Source organism: Oratosquilla oratoria, chromosome 20, assembly GCF_046742065.1.
Source record: "Oratosquilla oratoria isolate Oo_2021 chromosome 20, ASM4674206v1, whole genome shotgun sequence".
NCBI lineage: Eukaryota > Metazoa > Arthropoda > Malacostraca > Stomatopoda > Squillidae > Oratosquilla > Oratosquilla oratoria.
Genome location: NC_134796.1, coordinates 945369 through 972040, shown reverse-complemented (window position 1 = coordinate 972040; position 26672 = coordinate 945369). Strand labels below are relative to the sequence as shown.

Genomic DNA, 26672 nt, shown 5'->3' with positions numbered 1-26672 from the left:
CAAGAGTAGTAGAACTTGCGTTAGAATCAGAAATGGAGAGCGAGTGGTTTGAGGTAAAGGTGGGACTTTGCCAGGGATGTGTTATGTAGCCTCGGCTGTTCAATTTATATATGCATGGGGTGGTGCGAGAGGTAAATGCAAGGGTAATAGGTCGGGGATTGGAGACGGTTATAGAGAATGGAGAAAAGTGGGAGATAAGCCAGCTGTTGTTTGCGGATGACATTGCATTTGTAGCAGGATCAGAGGAGGGATTAAGGAAGCTAGTGACAGTTTGGGAGGGTGTGCGAAAGGAAGTTAAAGATAAATGTGGGTAAAAGTAAGGTGATGTGATGTACAAGGGGTGAAAGTGGCAGCAGACTGGAAATGAGTATTAAGGGAGAGAGACTGGAGGAAGTGGATAGTTTAAGATACTTGGGTGCAAATGTCATGGGAAAGTGAGGAGTGCAAGTGGAGGTAGAAGGTAGATTGGGAGAAGCAAGCAAATGCCTTAGGGGATTAAAAAGTGTAATCCAATATTCCTCACACAGATACAGAACCCATAGCCTATACATACCTCTGGTAATTAACAATGTGTGTGTGAATCATTGCTGCAAACAACTGGAGGAACTTCCCAGGAGTATCTGGTGCTATGAGATCTTTTGCTTTCTTCAGGTATGACTGATCTGCACCTAGTAAGGCCTGGATGATCCCAATAAACCTGCATATGTTAAACAAAACACATCAGATACAGGCATTAATCAAAAATACAAAAACAATACCACTACCACATGTACATTGAATATACTGAACAGTATATGACTTTTTTTTAAGATTATGATATACATTGTTCCTGATTAATCCTTCCACTCCACCATGGATTTTTCCCACCTAAATAAAGTGGCCTTGGTGTAACTAGAATCTATATACATACATATACATATAGATAAAGTTAAGAGAGATTAGTACAAAAAGTGTGGAAGGCAGAGGTGGAAGGAGTAAACAGGAAGGGGCAACCAAGGATGAGATGAATGGATAGGGTAGATAGGGTTGATGAAAGAGTATTGGGATGGTTTGGACACATGGAAAGAATGAGTGAAGAAAGATTAGTAAAAGAGGTGTGGAAGGCAGAGGTGGAAGGAGTGAATATGAGGGGGCATCCTAGGATGAGATGGATGGATGGGGTAAAAGGGGCATGACAAAAGAGAGGTATGTCTGTTGAGGAAGGATGGGAGAGGACAGAAGATAGGGGTGTATGGAGAAGGGTTATGTGTGGATGATGCTGTGATGCATGAGGGGGAGTGGGTGGGAGATAGGGGGTGAGGAAGTATGTATGAGAAATAATTTGACGAAGCCCGAAGGGATTTCTCCCCATCTTCTCCTTTTCTGCATGGGGGGGGGGGTCGCCGAATTAATGAATCGGTCTTGCTGTGGATGTTCTGTGTCTTGCAATACTGTTTCTGACCCAGGGCAGTGGACAGGATACAGGGATGACCCATGATCCAGGAGGTGCCAAGATGAGAGGGAGGGAGGGTGGAGGGGAGTGGAATATGTAGGGGATGGAATGGGTGGGAGTGGTTTCTATGCCTTTTTCTTTTTGGCTACCCCCCCGAGTAAGGGGGAAAAAAGCCTTTGGTGTATGTATATATGTATGTATGTAAAAGGGGCAGTGAGAAAGAGAGGGATGTCTGTTGAGGAAGGAAAGGAGAAGACGGAAGATAGGGGTGAATAGAGGGTGGTTGATGCTGTGATGAATGAAAGGGAGTGGGTGGGGGATGGGAGGGCTTAGGGAATGGTTATGTGTGGATGATATTTTGATGTAGCCCAAAGAGATTTCTCCCCATCTTTTCTTTTTCTGCACAGAATGAAGTGGCCTTGCTGTGGATGTGCTGTGTCTTGCTGCCTTGCTTTTAAAATAGGGCAATGGGCAAGATGCTGGGATGACCCGTCATCCATGAGGAGCCAATAAAAGAGGGAGGGAAGGTGGGAGGGGTGGTGAATGGGAGTGGAGTATGTGGGGATCAAATGGGTAGGAGTGGAATTATGCCTTTTGACTTTGGCTACCTCCTTTGTATGGGGGAAAAGCCCTTGGTATATGTATGTATATATATGTACAGGTATGTACAGGTATGTATGTATGTATGTATGTATGTATGTATGTATGTATATATGTATGTATATATAAACTGTATACAAATATATATATATATATATATATATATATATATATATATATATATATATATATCACAACCAGTAACTGAAATAACCTTGAGATATATTCAGCCATTTTGCTGTTGAGGTTTCCCTCCGATGAATAAAATCGTCTCTTTTCTCAACTTTTCAGCCACAATCTGTTCTGCACAGTTATAAAACATAATGAAAGCATTGACAAAGATTTTTGCATTAAGACAAAGCTATGCCATACTTGGTATCGGAGACAAGATCCTCAGGTTCAGGAAAGAACAACGGTGTCACATGATGAAGGCAGTGAATGGCTGCTGTGTAGTGACCACGTGTCACCAGAAGATGTAGTGTTTCAAGGCCTCGACCACAAAACTGACCATGGAAAAAAATATATATATATATATATATATATATATATATACATACATACATAAATATACCAAGGCTTTTTTCCCCTTACAAGGGAGGTAGCCAAAAAGGAAAAGGCATAAAATCATTCCCACCCATTCCATCCCTGAATACACACCACACCCCTCCACCCTCCCTCTTATCTTAGCACCTCCCGGAATATATATATTAATAAATTAATTAATTAACCTATCTATATTTCTATATATCAATGCCTCAGCCACAAATCCAGCAAGGAACAAAAAACATTAAATATATAAATTAATGAATAAATAAATGAACCTATCCAAATATGTATATACCAAAGCCTCAACCACAAAACTGGCATACATACATACATATACCAAAGGCTTTTTTCCCTTTATAAGGGAGGTAGCCAAAAAACAAAGGCATAAAATTCACTCCCACCCATTCCATCCCCACATACTCCACTTCCATCCATCTCCCTCCCTCCCTCTTATCTTAGCTCCTCCTGGATAACAGGTTATCCCTGCATCTCATCCATTGCCCTGGGTCAGAACAGGTTATCCCTGCATCTCATCCATTGCCCTGGGTCAGAAGCAATGTCACATGACAACAGTACATCCACAGCTAGGCTACTTCATTAAATCTGTGACCCTCCCTCTCCATACCCTCATGCAGAAATGGAGAAGACCGGGAGAAATCCCTTCAGGCTGCATCAATTTATTTTTTCCACATACTCCCTCACCCCCCATCCCCCACCCATGGCAGGGGCCATAAATATAATGATCAATGAAAAGATATATCAACCTATCTATATGTGTATATACCAAGGCCTCAACCACAAAACTGGCAGGGGACAAGAAATAAGAAATATATAAATCCATGACTAAGTAAGTGAGCCTATATACATCTACATATTAAGGCCTCAATCACAGAACTGGAAAGACAAAATATAATAAATGTACAAATTAATGAATAAATGAGCAAATAACTATATAAATGAATAAATAAGTTGATAGATAAACAAGCCATTTGGAAAGTTTGCTAGTGCATGAGCCCCTGTTAGAGATGATGGCTCTTAATGGGGCACCTCTTTTATGCAACTTAGGGAGACCATAAAAATAAGGCTGTAGAATGGGTTCTAACCGTTCTCCTGTTCTGGCCAATCTTTACAATGAAAATTTTGAGTATTCTTCTTACATACATACATACATATACCAAGGCTTTTTCCCCCTTCCAAGGGAGGTAGCCAAAAAGGGAAAGGCATAAAAACACTCCCACCCATTTCATCCCCACATACACTCCACACCCCTCCCACCCTTCCTCTCATCTGAGCACCTCCTGGATGACGGGTCATCCCTGCACCCTGCCCACCGCCCTGGGTCAGAAGCAGTGTCGCAAGACACAGCACATCCACAGCAAGGCCGCTTCATTTAATCGGCGACCCCCCCTCTCCGTCCCCCCTTGTATATAAGGAGAGGACGGGGAGAAATCCCTTCGGGCTGCATCAAAATTTACTCACACATACTACCCCACCCCCCGCCCATTCCTCCTCATGCAATCACATCATCATCCATATACAACCATTATCCACTCAACTCTGTCTTCCGTCCTCTCCCTTCCTTCCTCAACAGACATTCCCCTCTTCCCCAAAGCCCCCTTCACCCCATCCATCCACCTCATCCTAGGACGTCCCCTCATGTTCACTCCCTCCACATCTGCCTTCCATACCTCTTTTACTAGTATTCTTCTTCCAACGATAAAACCCCCAGGTATGATTTGATTCAGATATGTTGATGATATTTTCACCCTTTAGGATGAGGGTTGGGATCATTTTGATGTTTTTCCAGGAAAACTTAATCAGTTAGCTACTAATATAAATTTCAAAGTGGGATGGGAAAATATGTCAAAATTTCATTTTTGATACTTTAATCATGAGGAATGGGAATAGGCTTGCCTTTATTGTTTTTAGAAAGCACACCCATTCAGGAAGTTACCTTCACTCTTTTAGTCATCACCCAGATCATATTAAAAGGAGCGTTGCTTTGGGCCTTTTTGTCCGTGATTTCAGGAACTGGAGCCCAACCCCCCCCCCCCATCTTTTAGAACATGAATAAATTTCTATCAGGTTCCATATATACATATACCAAAGGCTTCCCCTTACAAGGGAGGTTGCCAAAAAGAAAAAAGGCATAAAAACCATTCCCACCCATTCCATCCCTAATACACTCCACTCCCCTCCACCTTCCCTCTTATCTTGGCACCTCCTGGATGACAGGTCATCCCTGCATCTTGTCCACTGCCCTGGGTCAGAGGCAGTGTCACAAGACAGCACATCCACAGCAGGTTCCAATTAACAAAATTAGCTTACCCTCAGTGATTCTTGGATAATGCCCTCGGCCATGTCAGATTAGCTTTTTCACTCTCCCTTCCGCAAAGCCAAACGTGTTGCAAAATCCCCTTCTTATTCCCTTTTCAGAGTCCATCAGGCATTCGTCTAAATTTCTTCCCAAAGATAAGGTAAATCTAATTCATAATTACCCGAATACTATAAATAAAAAAAGTTGTTAATGTTCATCAGAAGTTGAAAGAAGATCATATCCCAGGGGTTTACTCCTTTCCGTGTAAAGATTGTACCCTAGCATATATTGGTCAGATGGGGAAAGACTTAAGGAAAAGGTTGAATGAGCATAAAAGGTCAATCAGGTATGGTCAAGGGAGTTTAGCTATGTTCCAACACGTGAATAAATTAAATTACCAGATGGATTGGGGTCAAATCTAAACTTATTTACAAATTTGGTTGTGGGTTCAGATGGAAAATGATGGAATCCACTTTAATAGACTATCTACCCACCATAAATATTTTGAAGGGTCAATGGACCCCAGACATAATATCAGGATTATTCATTACAAAACAAATTGTTAACAGGTATCCTTCCCCTCCCCTGACCCGACCTCTTGTCATCCTCAGGCCACTAGAGTGAGGATAGTGATGTTTACTCCTTCCCAAGTTCCTTTTCCTTTGTAAGAGGTTGCTATTTAAGATAGCATTTCCTCCCACTTTATCCTACTGAAGAGGATTGCAGTTAGCAATTGAAATATATTGTTTCGCTTATTCAACGCTTTCTCTCTTCCAACTGTGGTGTCAGTTGTGATTATATATATATATATATATATATATATATATATATGTATATATATATATACATATATATATATATATATATATATACATATATATATACATATATATATATACATATCTCTATTATATATATACATATATATATATATACATATATATATATAAATATACATATATATACATATATATACATACATATACATACATTTATATATACATATATATATACATACATATACATATATACATACATATACATATACATACATATACATATATATATATACATATATATATATTTATACATACATATATTTATACATACATATATACATATATACATATATATATATATATATATATACATATATATATATATATATCAAATAATTCTGACTGTCGTCCCCAGATTTGAACCTGGGCTCGTGAATTCTCACTGCTATCACCTTAACAACTGAGTTACTGACCCTATAGGGCAGTGAGAATTCACAAGCCCAGGTATGAATCCGGGGACGACAGTCAGAATTATTTGATTGACATCACCGTCACTGGTGATTCTATTCAGATATATATATATACATATATATATATATATATATATATACATGTATATGTATATGTATATATATATATATATGTATATATACACTTATATACACACACACACACACACACACACACAAACACACACACATGAATTCAAAAGCTAACTAGATGTAGAGAGATACAAAAATGGGTCATAACGAGCATAGCTCCAGACCCATAAAATACAACTAGGTAAATACATGAATGATTCTGTTTAACACCACAAACTTTTCCTGTCAGGAGACTAGAATGGTGGCCCTTACAGAGGACTTTGTAGCATGGACTTTAACGAACCATGCCCTGGGCCCAACTCACTTGTGGCAGATTCAAACAGCCATCACCTTGACCTTCTTCAAGAGTAGCAATGCTCTGACCTATTCAACCAGCATTTATATACCCTTAGAAGAAACTCTCACTCCTCAACAGAAGCTCGCTGGTTGAGCGGGTTAGGGCGCCGTTACTTGCGGCGAAAGTCAAGGTGAGGGCGGTTCGAATCCTGCCACCAGCGAAGTTGAACCAAGGGCATGGTTCATTAAATTCCACACTACAAAGCCCTCTGTAAGGGGCACCATCCTAGCCTCCCGATAGGGGGGAGTGGGTGACGTTAAACCATATCATCATCATCATCTCAACAGAATAAAGACAATCTCGGCTAATCCACTTTAAAAATGTTGCTGCACTTACAAACCTCATTTCAAATAAATGGCAATTTTAATCAACTCAAGAGTCCCAATTCTTAATGGGTTATATAAATTATTGGATTAGATAATGGCTGTCACTTTGATAATAATTAAACAGTTACCACTACTTCTGCCCAAACAACCACTACAGAGTCAATACATATAATGATACTCAAAACAATAACAAACATTTCATCAATATGAAAACAAACAGTACAGCTGTGTCAACTCCTTCAGTAAGTTACCATAGCTAACCTCAGGTAGGGAATGTCCCCAGGTGCTGATGAGAATGCAAAAGAACAGTGCAATGGGTTGATTTTCCCTTATGCCTTGCTTGACCACATCCAAAACAGGGCTGGTAGTTGGATCAGGGACTTGGTAAAGAATGACACCAGGGGTCCTGAGAGCAGCTATAACTTTCGTTTGAGGCTGATCTAGTGCATGAAGGCGCAACCGACCAAGCATAGACCATATCCAATCTGAGAGCACCTGTAAAAAATTAAGGCAATCATTTTTTTTTTTTTTCTTTTGTGACAATCCTTCATCGATAAGGAGCTTAGATGGGTGGAGCAATGAATGTGTCTTTTTTGATGGATGTGGAATGGAGGTAGGGTGTATGTTTGCCTCAACTCAATCCCCATACATATACATACATACATACATATACCAAAGGCTTTCTTTCCCCTTACATGGGGGATAGCCAAAAAGAAAAAGGCATAGAAACCACTCCCACCCATTCCATCCCCTACATACTCCACTCCCCTTTACCCTCTTCCCTCCCTCTTATCTTGGCACATCCTGGATGATGGGTCATCCCTGGACCTTGTCCACTGCCCTGGGTCAGAAGCAATGTCACAAGACACAGCACATCCACAGCAAGGCCGCTTCACTAATTCGGCGACCCCCCCCCCCCACCTCTCCGTCCCCTCATACAGAAAAGGAGAAGACGGGGAGAAATCCCATCGGGCTGCATCAATTTATTTCTCATACATACTCCCTCACCCCCCATCCCCCACACACTCCCCCTCATGCATCACAACATCATCCCCATATACAAGGGAAAAGGCCTTTGGTATTATGTATGGATGTATGTACTTTCAATGATAAGCTATTGCCTGAAGTTTCACTGATTGGAAACCTGCAATACCACAGTAACCATCAACAGTCCTCAGGTCTTCCCAAAGATCATTTTGTGAGGAAATAGTGGAGTGATGTCTGTGTTATCTTACTAGAGGACTGTGTCTTTGTCACCAGGTTTTGGTAGTAGGAGGAGGGGAGTACCTATCACCTATCAACTGTTAGTTCTTAAGCATCTCCTACTACCACAATCACAGCCTCATCTAATATTCACAAATGAAAATACTCTTAGATCCATCCAGTCTACTGTGCAACTAAAAATGAAAAACAGTAATCTCCAGTGGGTTACATCAGGTCTCTCAAGAGATAAGGAGCCACTCACATCCACATCACTTTTCTCCTGATTTCTACAAGCAAGATTGTACTTCCAATGGCCAGTGATGGAAAAAAAAAATCCAAAATTATACATCACTGGACTAGATATACATACTTACATATACCAAAGGCTTTTCTCCACCTTATAGGGGAGGTAGCCAAAAAATAAAGGCATAAAATCCCTATCACACTCCACTCCCCTCCACCCTCTTCCCTCCCTCTTATCTTGGCACCTCCTGGATGACAGGTCATCCCTGCATCTTGTCCACTACCCTAGGTCAGAAGCAGTGTCACAAGACACAGCACATCCACAGCAAGGCCACTTCATTAAATTGGTGACCCCCCATCTCTGTGATTTTGATTTTACGAAAATAAAGTACAAGACTACACACAGTATAGATAGTTAACACACTCACCTGCTGATGACTTGGAGCATACATAACAGCAGTAACTTGCTTGACACCTTCACTAAGTAATCCTCCTTGGCCTGCATCCCAACATAATTTCAGGTGGGCCTCTACAATTACTAGGGCAATCTGTAAAGTATTGAAAGAATTATTGCTGGGGAGCCTGTTCCAATCTAACACAAGTATTCCTAGTCTTACTGAGAACAAACCACTACACCACTAACACCATTTTACAGTAAAAGACTCTTATGAAGTGCCCAAACTTGTGTTGTCTTGACTATGTTAACTATGTCATGATCTATCTCAAGCTTTATTCATACATGTATTAGAACTTGATTTTCTTATTTTGATATCAAAATGTGATGGACACAGCATAAAATGAATTACAGCAGAGTATGACAAATTTCATTAATCAACAAGTATGTGGTTATCCAAATGACAACTCACGAAAAGAAAAGATCAACTGTATTATCCAACAACTCAATTCAAAACACAATTGGCACAAGTTACCCGAAGATGGAGAGACTTTGGAAGGAACAAATCTGATCCATCTGCTCTGTCACCCCAGTTGAGTCCCTGAGTGACAATGCGTGCTAGTTGACTTTCAACACTGCCTGGTGGTGCATACAGCAGCCAATATGATACACAGCCAATATCATCTTCAGAAGGAACCCATATATGAAGGGGCAAGGCACGGAAAAGGTAATGACACAGTCCACCAACATGACTGAGTTTCTCCTGAAAGAATTAAGGGGAGAAAAGCTCTTGGTATATAGATGGGTAGATAGTTCACAAGATCTGCTGAAGAGGATCACAGTTAGTGATCAAAATATACAGATCTTTATACTTTCGCTTATTCTTCTCCGAAAGTGGGTCATCAGTATTATGGGTAGACAGAATCATGACCTTGTGAATCAATCAATAAACAGAAAGAATCTGTGGCAAGAATAAAACTTTAAGTAATCACATACTTGTGTCAATGTCAGTAGGGAGGAAATGATAAATGGATGTTTGGCAGCTACACCAGCTAGCAGATCACGGCCACTTTTGCTGCACAGTTCTCTTGTTTCTTCACAAATAAAGCCAAGGTCAAACACGTTGTGAACCACCACCTGTATAAACACAATAAATTGACTGAAATTCCTTTCTATTGTTACAACATAAGAAAAAAAGCTCAACATATCAACCATTGCTTTGTGCACCATGTGTACTATTAATGTGAATTCATGAGCATTACAGCAATGAACTGCATCTACTTAGGTAATAAAATGCCTTGCAACTTAGCAAAATTCAATTTCATATTTTAATCTATGAAAATGTTTGACATTCATGAGGAAAATTTATTCACAATATCTGATCATCAAAATATTCTAAATCTGCAATTGAATTATGGTGTGGAGTGTTTTCGGGGATGAAATGGGTGGGAATGTTTTTGTGCCTTGTCCTTTTTGACTACCCCCCTGGTAAGGGGGAAAAAAGCCTTGGTATATGTATGTATGTATGTATGCAATTGAATTATCCAATTCCCTATTAACTCTTTACAATGACTGATTTTGTTAAAACTCATTTGCATAATCAAGTGAGGTAATGTGTGTTCATGTCATACTAGCCAGCCTTAAAAAGTTTTTATTTTGATTTCTACTTATGACTAACCCACTGAAGAAGTGATGGTTGACACATGGAAAGAGAGAAAATAATAATTATAATTATAAACAAACAAACAAATCATAACTTATATAATCATCCAACATCTAATGAACAAAACAAATACATATTTTCTTTTCCATGGAAATGATGTAAAAAATTAAATAAACAAAATCAAATCAAATAAATAAAAAAAAAAAAAAATCCTACAGAATCTATGATACACATAAGCAGTAATTCTCACATACTTGAATTAAACTGTGTTCAGTGGCATCCCTTGCAGAAGCCATGTTAGCAAACGTGGTAAGAAGGTAAAAGGCTTCATTGTCTCCGCGCTTCAGCAGTCCATCGTGGAAGCGGCCTCTTGTATCCTCATGGACTAGGAGGGCCTCCCATTCCTCATTAGACCTCCTAACCTGACCCTCCTCACAACTTAAGCTTCCAACATGGAGGCAGTAAAGTATTTTCCACAACCTGAAAAGTGTTTTAAAAATTTATCAATCATAATATAATGTTTTACCTGTGCTTGTATTTTTCTATAATTCCTCTTAATATGGACTATCAAATATGACTTTAATTCCCCATACTGGGGTACAGTAAGTCCTCGTTATTCGGTACACATGCGTTCCTGAAAACCTTACTGCAAATTGAAATTATTGTATGCTGAACCCATTATAAATGTAATAATAGGATATGGCAGACGTACCTTCTCCCTGCTCTTTCCTCTTCAAAATATCTAGCGGATACCGTATCTGTGAATTTTTTTACCATAAATAGAATCGTGGGTAGTGATTACCAAATACCGTAACTGTGAATTTACCAGATAAAGAATTACCATATAAGGAGGACTCACTGTACCAATCGAAAAATTATATGAAGTCTATGCATTAGGGACATTAGTGGCACCCTTACTGACCAGTCATGCAACCTCATGTTCAGAAACCTGAGTCTCCACACATAGAGAAATCCAAAGCCACTTCTTAATTTAAACTATCCCGCATTCCTACTCTTCTTTTTAAATTTCTCCCATACCACTCCTATGATACCACCTCTTCCTTTCTTATGCTCCTCTGGTGGGAGATAAAATTGCCACCCCACCCCCTTACTCAAACACAAAACATACATCTAATATTTTATCTCTAAACCCAGAAATACAGCTCTGATGGCCTGGCAGATTAATAATAAGGTCATTATCTATTTATTTACCTATACACCAACAGTTTTTTCCACCTTATAAGGGAGGTAGCCAAGTCAAAATGTACATACCCACTACCACACATTCCACTCCCATCCACCATCCTTTCCTTCCTCTCATGTTAGCTCCTCATGGAGATAAGAGGAGAGGGAGGAAAGTAAAGGTCATAATAAAAAACTGAGAGATACTGCCTAAGCAGTCAGCATAGTATAACTTCAACACCATGATAAACACATTAAAATCTCATCACTTTAGTATAAGCTTTGACTTCAATACAATTCCCTCGGGAATTGTTACCACTTACTTTTCCAGAGACACACTTGAATATGGAATGACAGCGAGGAATTGCCAAGCCCCCGACCTTTGTGATGAGAAAATACTTTCCACTGCTCTTTCAAAAAAGGCATCATACTCCACCTGAAATAAAAACAACATAAAAACTGTATCCAAATAAAAGTTAAAAATTCATTTATATTTATATTCAATAAAAAAAAAAAAATTCTGTTGTTAGTTTTATTTCTTCCCTCTGGACAAAATATTCTACCATCTCTTTGTCTGAATAGTAAATGACAGCCCCTTGGGAAGAAGAATGGGACCGCTTTCTTTGCCTAGTCTGTGCTATCTGTTATCATAATGATAAATAAGGTTTTTATGTATAACAATCTTACATACATACATATACCAATGACCTTTTCCCCCTTACAACGGAGGTAGCCAAAGTCACAGGCATAAATCCACTTCCACCCATTTCATCCCCACATATTCCACTCCCATTCACCACCCCTCCCTCCCCCTTATCTTGGCTCCTCCTGGATGACAGGTCATCCCTGTATCTCACTCACTGACCTGGGACAGAACCAATGTAGCAAGACACAGCACATCCATAGCAAGGCTGCTTCTTTTAATCGGTGACCCCTCCTTTCCGTCTCCTCATGAAGAAAAAGAGATGATGGGGAGAAATCCCTTCGGGCTGCATCAAAATATCATTCACACATATTCCATCCCTCCCCCCCTCCCCCACCCACTCCCTTCCATGCATCACAGCTTCATCCATACACAATCATTCTCCACTCACCCCTATTTTGTCTTCTCCCTTCCTTCCTTCCTTCCTCAGCAGACATTTCCCTCTTTTCCAATGCCCCTTTCACCCCATCCATCCATCTCATCCTTGGTTGCTCCCTCATGTTCACTCCCTCTGGCTCTACCTTCCACACATCTTTTACTAGTCTTTCTTCACTCATTCTTTCCATGTGTCCAAACAATCCCAATACTCTATCATCAACCCTATCTCCCAAGTTCCTTTCAACTCCCACTCTCCTCCTTACCTCCTCGTCTCTCACACTATCCAACCTACTAATCACTACCATGCTTCTCATGCATTTCATCTCAAACACATTTGAACTCTTCCTCTCTTAAGTTCCATGTTTTTGCTTCATACAGTGCTGTTGGCACAATCACTCCTTCATACAATCTCCTCCTAGCATCCATTCCCAAATGTCTATTTCTCATTACACTTTTTAATCCACCAAGGCATTTACTTGCTTCTCTCAATCTACATTCTACCTCCACCTCCACTCCTTCCTTTCCTGCCACATTCGCACCCAAATATCTAAAACTATCCACTTCCTCCAGTCTCTCTCCCTTAATACTCACCTCCGGTCTGCTGTCACTCTCTCCCTTGTACATCTCATCACCTTACTTTTACCCACATTTATCTTCAACTTACTTCTTTTGCACATTCTCCCAAACTCCATCACTAACTTCCTCAATCCCTCCTCTGATCCTGCTACAAGTGCAATGTCGTCTGCAAACAACAGCTGGCTGATCTCCCACTTTTCTCCATTTTCTTTAACCATCTCCAGTCCCTGACCCCCCACCCTTGCATTTACCTCTCACACCACCCCATCCATGTATAAATTGAACAGCCAGGGTGACATAACACATCCTTGGTGATGTCCCACCTTCACCTCAAACCACTCACTCTCTCCATTTCTAATCCTAACACAAGCTCTACTACTCTCATAAAAATTCTCAAATGCTCTTAACGACTTTGGTATGATGATGCCTACACAGGCATCATGAGGCGCGAGTGATTACACAAGGATGGTGGCATCAGCGTCTTTATTATATATATTTTTATAGTGGTATATTACCACCCCCGATTCTGTGAACTAGCTTGATCATATATTCTGTGCTTATTATTACTCAAGAGTGAAAGAAAATGATTAATACAGCAGTGAGGAACAGTGTGGGTTTAGGAAAGGAAGTGGTTGTGTGAATCAGGTCTTTGTGGTAAGAAAGATATGTGAGAAAGCTTTAGGAAAAGGTAAAGATGTTTTTGGGGATTTTAGGGATTTGGAAAAGGTTTATGACAGGGTAGGCAGGAAGGCATTGTGGGAGGTATTGCAGACATATAGGATAGAAGGAAAACTGTTAACCACTTCAGTACAAGTCAAATTCACAAGCTCAGCATCGGCTGCCATATGAACAATGCATCATACTATTCGCATTAAGATATTCCCCCATTCGCTCCCCTTCAAACATCTACATCCAAAACTCTTCCTACTCTTCTCCTGGTTACCACTACATAGTCTATTAAAGTCCTATCTACACCCTACCATCCACTACCCTCTCCCATGAGTACTTATGCTTGACTTTCTTCCTAAACACTGTATTTGCTATCATCAACCCTCAAGACACATCTTCACCATCAATTCTCCACTACAATATTTTCCTGGCACTCCACACTTCCCAACCACTCCATCTATTGGTTCATTTCCTACCCTAGCATTAAGATCTCCCAATACCACTATATTGATATTTCTCCATGAACCCTCTTTGCACTCATTTAAATCTATCAAAAAAGCTTCCCTTTCCTCTACATTCTCCTTACTACCATGCCTATATGCACTTACAAAAGCCCACATCTCCCTTCCCAGTTTCACCTTCATCCACATTAACCCCTTCCATACGGTGCCGCACACGTAGGCGTCATGAGGAGCAAGTGGATTCGCGACGCTGCCATATCGGCGTCTTGATTATATTTATTGTAGTCACCCCTGTGTTTTTACATTCTCCCTAATCTGCTCTTAATCCCATTCTCTGTGGTTTTCAAAATTCACGGGTGAAAGAGAGAACGATCGATATAAGCCGTGACTATATTTTATGATGCGAGTATTATTACGACACGTCGTACGGCTGGCATTGGCTGCTGCCCGCGAGATTTAAGTCCCGTAGTGAAGTGGTTAACCTTGAAGAAATCTTCCACTCCACCACACATTTACCTATCTCTTCACTTACTAGTATAGCCAACCCTTCTCTCCCTCTTCTCTTTATTCCTGACACCCTCCCAAACTCAAACTTGCCCCTCCCTTTCATCTTAGTTTCAATCAGTGCCAACACATCCATTTTTCTTCTCACAAACATACTGCTTATCTCTTCCCTTTTACTCTCATCTGCACCACATCCACACACATTAAAAGACCCTAACCTTAGGGTTCTAGTTGGAAAACTCCCAGACCCTTTTTTTTTTTTTTTTTCTTAGGCATGCCCCCTTTCGGGCTACAGAAAGTAGGATGCCTAGTCCTATCCCCATCCCATTTTTGTCTCTCTTGTTATGACTCAAGTGGGAACACTGTGGCAGTATTTTTTCTCCCCTACCACTGGGTTCATCAAAAAATGAAATGAATATTCAGAGAAGTAGTACAGGATAGTATTAAGAGTGGGGGTCAGCATAACAGAGGGCCAGTTGCAGTATAATAAAGTAGCATCATTTCTCTATAAATAGAGATCCTCTATCACAGATGAAATGATGTGTGGCTCTGATCCACTGAGGTACCCCATATTGACCCTAAAGAATCAGCTGCATGTTACTGAGCAGCTTTTAATCACACAATAACATGCAGCCAATACCCCAGACAGGGGTAACAATCTTGACATGTAAAAAAGCAATAAATAAATTGTACCACACACCGCATTAAATCAGTTACAACTGAAAAGAATATATATTCTGGATGACTACATAAGTATACAAATCAAATGGCTAATGCATTGGACTAAATGCATTAAATTCTTCCTTGTAGCCTACTATAGTCCCATTTCTTCTTATCAAATTTACACTCAACCTTCAATATCTTGTATCCAGGTGACTCAAAATTCATAAAAATCAGATATCTGCACAGGAGTAATAAATACCCTTGGACAGCACCATGATCTCTATTAAGGCCTATACCAATGCCTGTATGTCAGCCATAGAAAAATGTATTCAGTTGGCACTAGTTATAAGTGATGAAATACAAATACCACATGTCATAATGATTATTAAAGTACAGCAATCTTTATGATCTACATCACTGGAATTTTTTAAAATTTGGAAGCTGAAACAAAATTAGATTACCTGTAAACGGACTAAGAATGCTTGATCCACTTCTCCATCCATACTGTTGGAATGATATGTTATGAAATTTTGCCAATGGTCAGTGACGTGATGAACTATGTGGCGAATGAGACGACTCAACCTCTTCACCACTCCTCGATACCTTACCTGAGCAACCATAAAAAAGGAAAGATTCTCTTCAATGATAGCAAATTTACAGTTACCACTGCCTAAGACAAATGGGAAACAAACAGGTGTGGGATGGGTGAAGGGTGGCTGCATACTTTGGGTGATTACCTTCCTTATTAGGGGGGGAAAAGGCCTTTTAGTATATAGACAGACAGATAGATATTTCAATAGATAGACAGATGGATATATAGATAATCTAGACAGACAGATAGACAGAAACTCAAAGCAATTTTATGCTTCCTATGCTTCAAGTTCTAATATTACATTGGTAAAATTAATCTTTAGCCCTTCCAAGAATACTTACCATGGCAAAAGTACTGAATCCTTTCCTGAATATGGCGATGAGACATGAGGCAAAGGCAAAGAGCTTCATCATGCCTTGGTTAGTGGTTCTAGTGACATTGTAACTTGCACTGGTATCACTTGTATTCATCATCAGTATATGACAGAACAGGGGACCAAAGGGTACTTGGTTTAATATCTGCAAAAATTGAGACATTTTACAAAAATACAAGTACAGAAAATTAGCATAATTATAATGAAATAGAATCTATGAATTTATATATTTTTAACCCTTTCCTTTCAGACCAGAAAAATTAACCAGAGAGAAGTAACTTGACTGATGTGTTCAGATTAATAAAATGGGTGGACAGGACTGACAGAGATGATTTAGTTTAGGACAAAGTAGAACCAAGAGGACAAAGAAAGAAACAAGCAAGGTACCTGAAGGACACCATGAAACACTTTAGTGTACTGGTGCATCAATTTGTGAAATAGCAGAGAACTGTCCAATCAAGAGAAACAAATCTAAAGCTAAATTTGAGACACAAAAACCAAGACCTCTTCATCATGGCTCTTTTCATGTTCATTATGATCATTGCTCTTTTTATGTTCATGGCTACATCAATACAGTCATGTATAGCCACCAACAAAACCAGTGTCACCTTGCTAGATCAGGCTTGGAGAGATCATGTCCCCATTGCGTTAAAAGGTGGCATAATGTTGATAAGCAAAGGCTTACAGACATTAAGATCACCCCATTGCCACCTTTCAAGAAAAGGCTTGCTCTGTCTAGGCCCAGTCTGGCAAGGCAACACTGCTTTTGTTGATGGCTGTAGCTTAAGATGAATCACATGAGTTTGACATAATAAAATCTGAAGAGTACAATTCCTCCATTGTTTGGCACTGGAAACACCCCAATGCCGAACAATATCATCTAACATTTGCATGCCACTGGGATTCAATGTATACATTGTTTCTTCAACTTATGTGCCCTTACCCACATATCCAGGTAACTCAGCATGGGTGAAGAACATCTTTACTCCTTTCACTCCCTACTCACTACTCCCATACACTCCAAGACCAACCCCTACACTCCATATTTCATTTAATTCTTCTAGACATCAGCCCATTTGAGAAATCTCCCCTTATGACAAACAGGAACCACATTGGCATGACTACATTCTGACCAATACCCAGCAATGAAACAGTATCAACACTAAATAGGCCTTGCCACAGACACAAACTGCCCCAGAAGTAATCACCATAGAGCAGACACTGAACACCTCATCCTAAATTTCCCCAATGCACTACATAGCAGAACACCCACACACACCTAGAAATATCAAAATAACACACAAATACCTATATCACACATAAATACTCTCTTCTCTTCCTCCACAACCATCAGACACCAGCCTCCAGAAGCATATCCATACTCATATCACTCACTGCTCCATCAACAAACTGATGCCAGACCCCCTGATATCCATCCCACTGAATCCTCTCTCCCCCAAAAGGACAAAATTCACATGACCAGACTGCAATGGAGCCACCACTTCTAAGCTACCAGAAGAGGCTGGATGACAGCACTGCAGACAACTGTCCAAGATGTAACACTTAACTCCATACTATACAATACTCGTACACAATCACACATCCCAATAACACAATATATACTCTATAAAGGATCTGTGGGAAAACTGTTCCTGCTGTGATATTCCTCAGGGAAATGGGACTGCTCAGCCAGACAGTCTGGGGAACAACAATAATAACAACAACAATAAACAACAACAACAACAACATAGCCCCACTCTTACCCTACCCACACAATAATGCAATATCTTCCTAGAGTGACTTGTAGTTCAATCCAGTGGTTATTATTAGTTATCTGGGAACTGTAAGTCTCTTGCAAGAGGCACCTAGGGCAATAGATGGATCACCTGACTCCTTTTCACTTCTTTCTGCTTAAACCTTCTAATGGGCAACATCAACGCAAGTCACAAATGAGTAACCAAGACTTCTTTCTCCACTTAAAAAAAAAAAAAAAAAAAAAAAAAAAAAAAAAAAAAAATTGCCTGTGGGTCTCCTGCAAGAGAGGCCTGGGGCAACAGGTTGATTGATTGGCAACCAGGACTCAGCAGAGAACCAATATGGCTGCTCCATGTGGTGGTTACACAGCAGAACCTACTGGCAGGTCCCATTCCAATTATTTCCTAATTCTAACTAGAACAGGAGCAGGGGTTAGGACCTGGGAGTCTCACAACAAGTCTGGGAAAAGGTTTGTCATTTTTGCCTCAGAAGTTAATCAACAGAAAAATAACTGTTCATCAAGATTTCTTTTAGTTAATAACATGAAATGTTCTTCAAAACTATCATTCTTACTACAAATACAGAGGATACACTGGCATCATCAACAATGACCCAAAATAGGTTATCTTTATACAAAGTGAATAGCACCCAAAGTCTTAAATTCAAAACTTTCCCACCTGCACAATATCAGACTCCTGAAAGTTCAGCCACAGTTGTCGTGGATCTTCATCCTCTTCACCCGAGCTGTCAACAACTACCCACACATTATCTTGCCCGTCACTTCCTCCGTCTTTATCTACATTGAAGGATGTTCTAAGATGATGCAAAAAATCCTCTCTTCCACGGGCAGGCATGAGGACTGTTGCTAAAATTGTCACTGCATGATCTAAGTAGGATGATCCAAACATACTCTGGTTTGGATGAAGAGTTGGCCAGGGTACCTTCATAAAAGAATTAAAGAGAATGATTTTGTGCAAACAAAATAGGTGTTATTGAAAATTACAAGAGATGATAACCCCCAGATTAGACATGAAAGATAAAGTCAACAGGCCAATCACTTCAAAACCAACACACCTATACCCATCACACCTCTCTTGAGCAATGAAACTACAATTCAGACCAATTGAGTGTTCACATACATGTATGCATATGTTCATAAGCCCTTTACCCCTTACTATGAGGTGGCTGGGTCCAAGTGTACACTCATCTTTGACCCATCCAAAAACCCATTCACTATCCTTCTTATATTAGCTTCTCCTGGATGAAGTCATCCCTTTCCTTCAGATCAGAGACAATACAGCAAAACAATACAGCAAAACAGAGCACGTCCATACAAGAACAAATCTATGTCAAAATTCTTACCTGTATAAAAGAAGCTGCCCAATTCCCAACTCCTGCTGGGCAGCGCAGGATATGGTTGAGAAGGAAAAGGTGGTCGTGTAAGCTGGCTACCCGCAGCAAAATTCCCACTAAATCTGTTAACCATTGGCGAGTGTCTTTCACAAACTGCTTATCCTAAAAATACAATTGAAAGATTTCAAAACAAGTGAATAACAACAATCATAAACAAAATTATACATACATACATATACCAAGGGCTTTTTTCCCCCATCACAAGGGAGGTAGCCACCATCAAGGCATAAATCCATTCCCATTCACCACCCCTCCCTCCCTCCCTTTCTTCTGGTCTTCTGGATGACAGGTCATCCATGCATCTTGCCCCACTGCCTTGGGTCAGAAGCAAAGCAGCAAGACACACACATACACAGCAAGGCCACTTCATTTAATTGGTGACCTATATAAGTTATAAGAAAGGTAAATGCTTGATTTAATAATTTGGCCTCTAAATTTTTGGTCAATGGGAGTAAACCCACACCAAAAACAGATGTCCAAGCTCCCAATATTGCAGTAACTGTTGCAGTCCTGCTAGTCCCCTTCCCCTTTTTAAATAGTAATGAGGACACCCTTTTTCCAGTCAAAGGTAATGGTGCCAGACTGCTAAACAGCAAACAGCACCATAAACAACCCATGGATCATGGGTTCACCTCTGACTTTAGGCAATTCTGCACTTATGTTACAGATCCCATCTGTCTTTCCACTCTTCAACTTACAACCTCTCTAACTTACTCAGAGAGAGAGCAAAATTTCATTTATCAGTGGATTAGCAGCCATCACCTGAACACCAACTACAGAAAGCTAGCCTCTAAGAGAGGCAGCCTCACACAAATGCTAAAATAATTGGCCCAATGAGCTCTGCATCCTACAACATATCAATCAAAAAATAAACAATATGCATAAATGTATTATCACCTGCACATCCCGTCGTTGAAAGTGAAAAAGAATACTGATGCAGATTTTGATCTCATCAATGTATATTTTGATGTGCTGCATTTGTTGTGAACTTGTGAAGGCTTGGACTGGTGCACTAGTAGGAAGACGTGAAAACTCGGGACAAGCTGAGAGAATCTTGTACAAATAATTCTCCACCTGTAGCTTTGACATTTCAGCAGTATATGCATGGAGAGCATAAGCATCAAATATACGATCACGGCACTGTTTTAGCAACTTGTGGACATGGGCAGATATGTCTTCTTTGAAACTTGCTACTTCATATTCATGTTTCACAGTCAGTAACTTCCCATCCTCACACTCTCCTTCCTCCTTTACAGTTCGCTTTTCAAATACCCAAATACTTTTAGAATGGTTTTTGTAGTCATCTAGCATTACTGACACCTCCTTATTGCATCCCACCAAACCTGTCCTTGATCGTAAATAGCTCAAAACCAACTCATAAAGTTCATGGCTTGATAGGCTCTTGCAGTCATCGATGAATTCTGTGATGAATTTTTCATTATTTTCAAGAAGTTGATTTTGATATAAGCCACTAAGTTGTATATCACTATACTGCTCAATGTGAGTTTCTCTATGAAGTGGAACTCTGAGTAAAACACGTTTTTCAAAATCTTCTTTGCCTTCAACTGGAACTGGATCATTCTCTGCCACTATAACCTGTGATAGAAAAATAAAACAAATATAAACATATACATACATACAAAAAACAAAGACTTTTCCCCCTTTCAAGGGAGGTAGCCAAAAACCAATGGCATAACATCCACTTCCACCCATTTCATCCCCACATACTCCACTCCCATTCACCACCCTCCCTCTCTCCTATCTTGGCTCCTCCTGGATGCCATGTCATCCTTGCATCTCACCCACTTCCCTGGATCAGAAGCAAAGTAGCAAGACACAGCACATCCACAGTAAGGCTGATTCATTTAATTGGCAACCCCCCTCTCCGTACCCTTATGCAGATAAGAGAAATCCCTTCATGCTGCATCAAAATATCAATCACACATACTCCCTCACCCCCTATCCCCCACCCACTCCCTTCCATGCATTTACCTGAGTTCCTGAAAATACAGGAGCTGAAGGAATCACAGTGTAATCATATCTATGGGCCTCTGCATTTTCTGATGGCGACACCTGTTCTAGCTCTCCCTCCATCATGGAAGCACTAGGAGCAGAGGCAACACAGTCCCCACCAGGGTCATAGAGCTGGAGCTGTTTAAGCTGCTGTTGCACCTAAAATTGAGGGATACAAATAGGTTTACCAGAAGAAGTCAAAAGGAGACTTGCTAACATGCGTAATTTTTTTATCTCGAGATTTTTTTTCATCTTTTAGGAATACACTTGAACCTTGTTATAACAGACTAGTGGTAGAGCACCTGTCCATTACTGCTAATTTTCTGTTAAAGTGTAAAGATTTCATTAGAACAAAAGCATCTATTATATAGCAAAACCCCTCATTATAATGGACATTTTACTGGCAATCTGCTATATTGACTAGGTAATAAACAATGGGAAAACAATGGTGAGATGTTCCACCAATCACAAGTTTGCATGTATATGAAAATGTTCACACCTGTGCTTAACTTGCACAGATGTGTCTGGAGTTAATGAACCTGGTTTACTGGCATGAGAGATACAAATGACAAGATGCCTCACCACTGGAAAAGGTACTTTATAAGTGAAAGATATCTGTATGCCATTTAAGCATCCAAATATATTTTGTTACACAACAAACAAGGTCATTATTACTAAAAGATGTCTGTATGTCTTTTAAGTGTCCAGACGAGATTTGTTAGACAATGGGCTGGGTCCATTATGATGGAGGACATGTCCATTAGTGTGAAATGTATGTTTTATTGGAATATCCACTACTATTGGGGTTTATTATAAGTACATTTGCGTGTGTAATCCTCTGGCATTAGCCAGAATTATTTTATGAAGGACCAACAACAGGAAACTGTAAGTGGTGGTCTTAAAAGATAATCATCAAAGAAAACATCTTCAAAACCTGTCAACCCCCTCAGTTCATCTGTGGATATAATTCCAAGAAAGTGACATTCTATTCCTAGACCCAGCCCAAAATTCTCTACAACAATCGTCTTGCAAGACCACTTTGAGCTGACTACCATCACTGGTCCCTTCTCTTACAAGAATCAGACATATCTCCCACTAGCTCAATAAGTTTAGGGGAAATTACATCTATACTGAACAATACTATCATGGAGTACAAGTTTGACCTCAATTGAAAACCTGAAATCTGAAATACAACAAGGCAGGTAAAAAAAAAAAATCTAATACAGAAGGGATACACCATCTAGTAATATTCTATGAATTTTCACACTTAAATAACTAGTAAATGTTATAATTTCTCTTTCCCTTGCATAATCTTTATACTGTATCCTCAACCTAGGCACCACTACCTGCAAAGCAAGGTGGCTAGGGATAGAAACACACACTTCCCCTTCCCTTCTCATGTTCATCCTTTTCACTCCCTGTTTAAAACCTATAAATATTGCACCATGCTGTCTCCCCAGTAACACTGCCAATTTATCACCAATGCACCCCTCTTGTGGAAGCAGTACTAGTACCTTAATCTATACACTAAGGAGCTATGACAGGTTCCCACACCATCATCTACCTGGTGCCTACCTTTGACACCCATCAACACCCTAAACTCTACCTAGAGATGCAGCCATGAACAGTTTACACTCAGTCACTTGACTAAGCTCATGACTGATCTCTATCAGCTTCTACGAAGAGAGGCTTCTTCTTTTAGCTTACAAAGAGAGGCTTCTATCAGCTTACGAAGAGAGGCTGAGGCACCTTAACTTACACTCTCTGGAAGGATGCAGAGTGTGGGGTGATCTAATAGAAGTGTTCAAGTGGATCAAAGGTTATAACAAGGGTGATGCAAACAAGGTCATCATAATAAAACAACAGGGCAGGACTCGCAGTAATGGGTATAAACTGGAAAAATTTAGATTTATGAAGGAAATAGGCAAGAATTGGTTTACTAATAGGGTGGTTGATGAATGGAATAAACTTAGTAACCATGTAGTAAGCGCTGAAACTATCAGTTGTTTTAAAAAACGATTAGACAGCTTTATGGATGAGGATGACAGGTGGTGATGGATATGGAGCTGCCTAGTGTAGGCCTTATGGTCTCTTGCAGTCTCCTTTATTCTTATATTCTTATGTTCTACTATATTTCCTCAACTTTTTCAAATAAGAAGAGCTGAGAAATGTATAACTCCTTCTTCCTACTATTGGGTATTATTAAACTATTACACAGAAGAAAAACCCTGTTATAATTTCATCCTTGAAAGATTTGTGCAGTGGTCAATCACAGTTCCACACAAACTTTTTACCTACTAACCTAGTACCAGTAACATTCAAACTGTAATTCAAAAAGAAACCATACTTATCTTAAAGCAAAACATACTTTTAAATAGGGTTCCATAGTATCCAATTGACAATTAAGCTGCTCATATGTTAGTTGCTCTGGAGGCATTGGCGCTGATGCAGCATGTTCTTCTATGTGTCTACTTCCAGTGTCTCCTTGCTCACATTCTAATTCCTCACAATCTCTTATTTCATCAGGTGCAGTATCTTCCCCAGCAATGTTTTCTTTACCACTCTTTGCAAGGTTTTCTTCTTCAACTGCATTTTCAGTCTCACATTTCTTAAGATCCTGTTTACGTTCCTTTATGTCTAATTCTGGAAGGTCTGTGTTTTCATATTCGTTTTTCATAAAGTCATCCAAAGCTTTTTCTTCTTCACTCGGTTTCTCCTTCTTTTCAACCAATCTGGTTTGGCATACTCGTTTCTGAAACAGAAAGTAAGAAATTTAAATCAAAACTAATAGTAATGGTGGAGTTAAAACCTTAACATTCCAGGGGAGAAAAATACAGAGCAGGATCCACAGGGTCCTCACTACCAGGGCTAGTGCTAGGAATTGTACAGCACATACAAAAGTTCAAAATTGGAGTTTTATTTTTATGTTGTATGTATGTCAGTCTTAGCCAAAAAACATTAAATGCTTGATATACTAGATACTGAAAAATTATATGAAAGTTTTCATTTTTCCATAAAAGTCAAGACCACTACAGACATACTGTTTATACACAGGCTTAAATACTTCCACGTGGGGCCCACTTAAGTCACAAGGACCCCTTGAGTCAAGGGTCCAACTTGATCAAATCAGTCATATTGGCTCAAAACCAGCCCTGCTCACTACACCCCATTTAGTTGCCATTTACAACATGCATGGGAACATGATAATATTTTAATTCTCTACTAGAGAAACATAAAAAAAAAAGATATACAGTGTCTCAGTAAAAGATTTATCAATAACAACAGAATCATGGTAAAGTATCAGTTAAAAATTGGCTCAGTATTCATCCATGCAGGCAACACAAACATGAAGAAAATAAAAGAAGCCTACCAATTGTTACAAAATGATCACTACAAAGAATATGTGACTGGAGAAAACTGTGGAAAATTAAATTCAATATAAGAAATACACCAGACTTAGGCAAAAGCAGGGGCAAATAACCTATTCAACAGAGTGAAATAATTACATGCCTTATCTCCTTCCTTCTTGTTTGCTATCTCACACTTTCTGTTCAACCAGTTCTTTTTTCATCAGGATGGGGTCATCAGTGTATCATTGTATGCATTCAACTAACTGTAATCTACATTACGGTTGGAGTTATGCTAACAGAATTCAGTATCCAATTTGCCCTTTAAAGTTTATCATAATTTGCCTTATGCTCAACAATTATGAGATGAGTAATAATTAAGCTATGTGACTATGCGTACAGTTTTTTGTTTGTTATTTGGTCAGGTGAGTTATCTAGGTGAAGTTATTGTTCCTTCCCACCGAGCACAAAGAGCAGGTTTTGCTACTATATTTATTCGTATTTATATAACTATTCAGCCCAAATACCAAAATAATTCATACATCGATATGCCTCTATTCAATCCAAAGTATACATTTCCACTTGAAACTAATAATATGAAATTATGGCAATCATACAATGAAGATCAATGTACAATGAATGAAAGGATTTAGCACCAAACGCCATCAAGGAGGCAGGAATCAGCTGATTCACATAAACAAATGCGTAGTCACACATGAAAGACGCTGGTAATATATACCTGGGGCATGGTACCCATACTCATACAGTTACAAAAAAGTGGGGAACTTTAATTAACCCATATAGTTTTCTAGAAGCTGAATTACATATTTGTAGATTCAACAGAATTCATTTACCTTAGGAGTTCGGGTTTTGACTCTTACTGCCTCCGCCATGTTTGTAACTAACCGAACTGTTTTTTAATGTAAACAAACATTGTTGTTTAAACGGGGTTTCAAAATAGCACTCATTGTGATCAGTCACTTTAAATTTCCGTCCCTACGGACATGATATGTATATATATTTCATTCGTATTCGGATTTTATCTTATAATTTCGTACTTGTGCAGGTGTAAAGAAGATGACAGTACTGTCAAGGTCAACGGAGTTGTGTATTAAGGGGGAGATCCGCCTTAATTTTTGTAGATGCGTGTGAAAAATATCGGTTTTCTGTTCTACAGCCAGGCAACACCTAGTATCCCTCTAATATCGAATGGTGAAGTTCTTTTTTCTCTACCGCAATTTTAAAGGGCCTAGCGAGCAGCCCTTTAAATGTCTATTAAATGTCCGTGACGCATGAGTAAAGGAGGAGTATGCATAAAACCCTAACGAATCACTGCATTCTAAAGTGTGGCAGAAGTGTTTGAAAATAAAGCATGCAGGATATTTTAGGGTGAAGTTTGCCAGCCAAGTGACCATCCTAGACCACAACTTTGGTTACGAGAAATATCATCTTCTCACAAGTATGTTTGGACCGAACCATGCAATGGAAAAAGTACTGAAACGAAAGGAGGAAAGAAGACTAACACCTAGAAAGAGGAAGAGACGTCAGAAAAAGAAAAGACCAGGCAGCCCAAGCAAACAATATCAGCCTGGGGCGTTCTA

General features: G+C 39.6%; 1 protein-coding gene across 3 annotated transcripts in view; it reads right to left on the bottom strand.

The window, feature by feature from the left end:
- The window catches only part of Epg5 (ectopic P-granules autophagy protein 5), a 106969-nt gene extending 80789 nt beyond the window's left edge, over nt 1-26180 (bottom strand). For 2 of the 3 annotated variants that reach the window (XR_012967347.1, XM_076203621.1), the window contains exons 1-16: nt 25926-26180; nt 24093-24476; nt 21704-21883; nt 20609-21307; nt 19661-19813; nt 18976-19239; nt 16512-16688; nt 16040-16186; nt 11948-12060; nt 10697-10922; nt 9776-9916; nt 9315-9542; nt 8814-8933; nt 7201-7434; nt 2405-2535; nt 554-697 (exon numbers count right to left, since the gene is read on the bottom strand). Coding sequence is in view for 2 of the 3 variants with exons in the window: in XM_076203621.1 (XP_076059736.1) it covers nt 554-697; nt 2405-2535; nt 7201-7434; nt 8814-8933; nt 9315-9542; nt 9776-9916; nt 10697-10922; nt 11948-12060; nt 16040-16186; nt 16512-16688; nt 18976-19239; nt 19661-19813; nt 20609-21307; nt 21704-21883; nt 24093-24476; nt 25926-25964 (3380 nt within the window). In the remaining variant the exon portion in view is untranslated. The remainder of the gene's footprint in view (nt 1-553; nt 698-2404; nt 2536-7200; nt 7435-8813; nt 8934-9314; nt 9543-9775; nt 9917-10696; nt 10923-11947; nt 12061-16039; nt 16187-16511; nt 16689-18975; nt 19240-19660; nt 19814-20608; nt 21308-21703; nt 21884-24092; nt 24477-25925) is intronic. The other variant, XM_076203623.1, reaches the window with a different exon arrangement.
- Between the last annotated feature and the right edge of the window lie 492 nt (nt 26181-26672).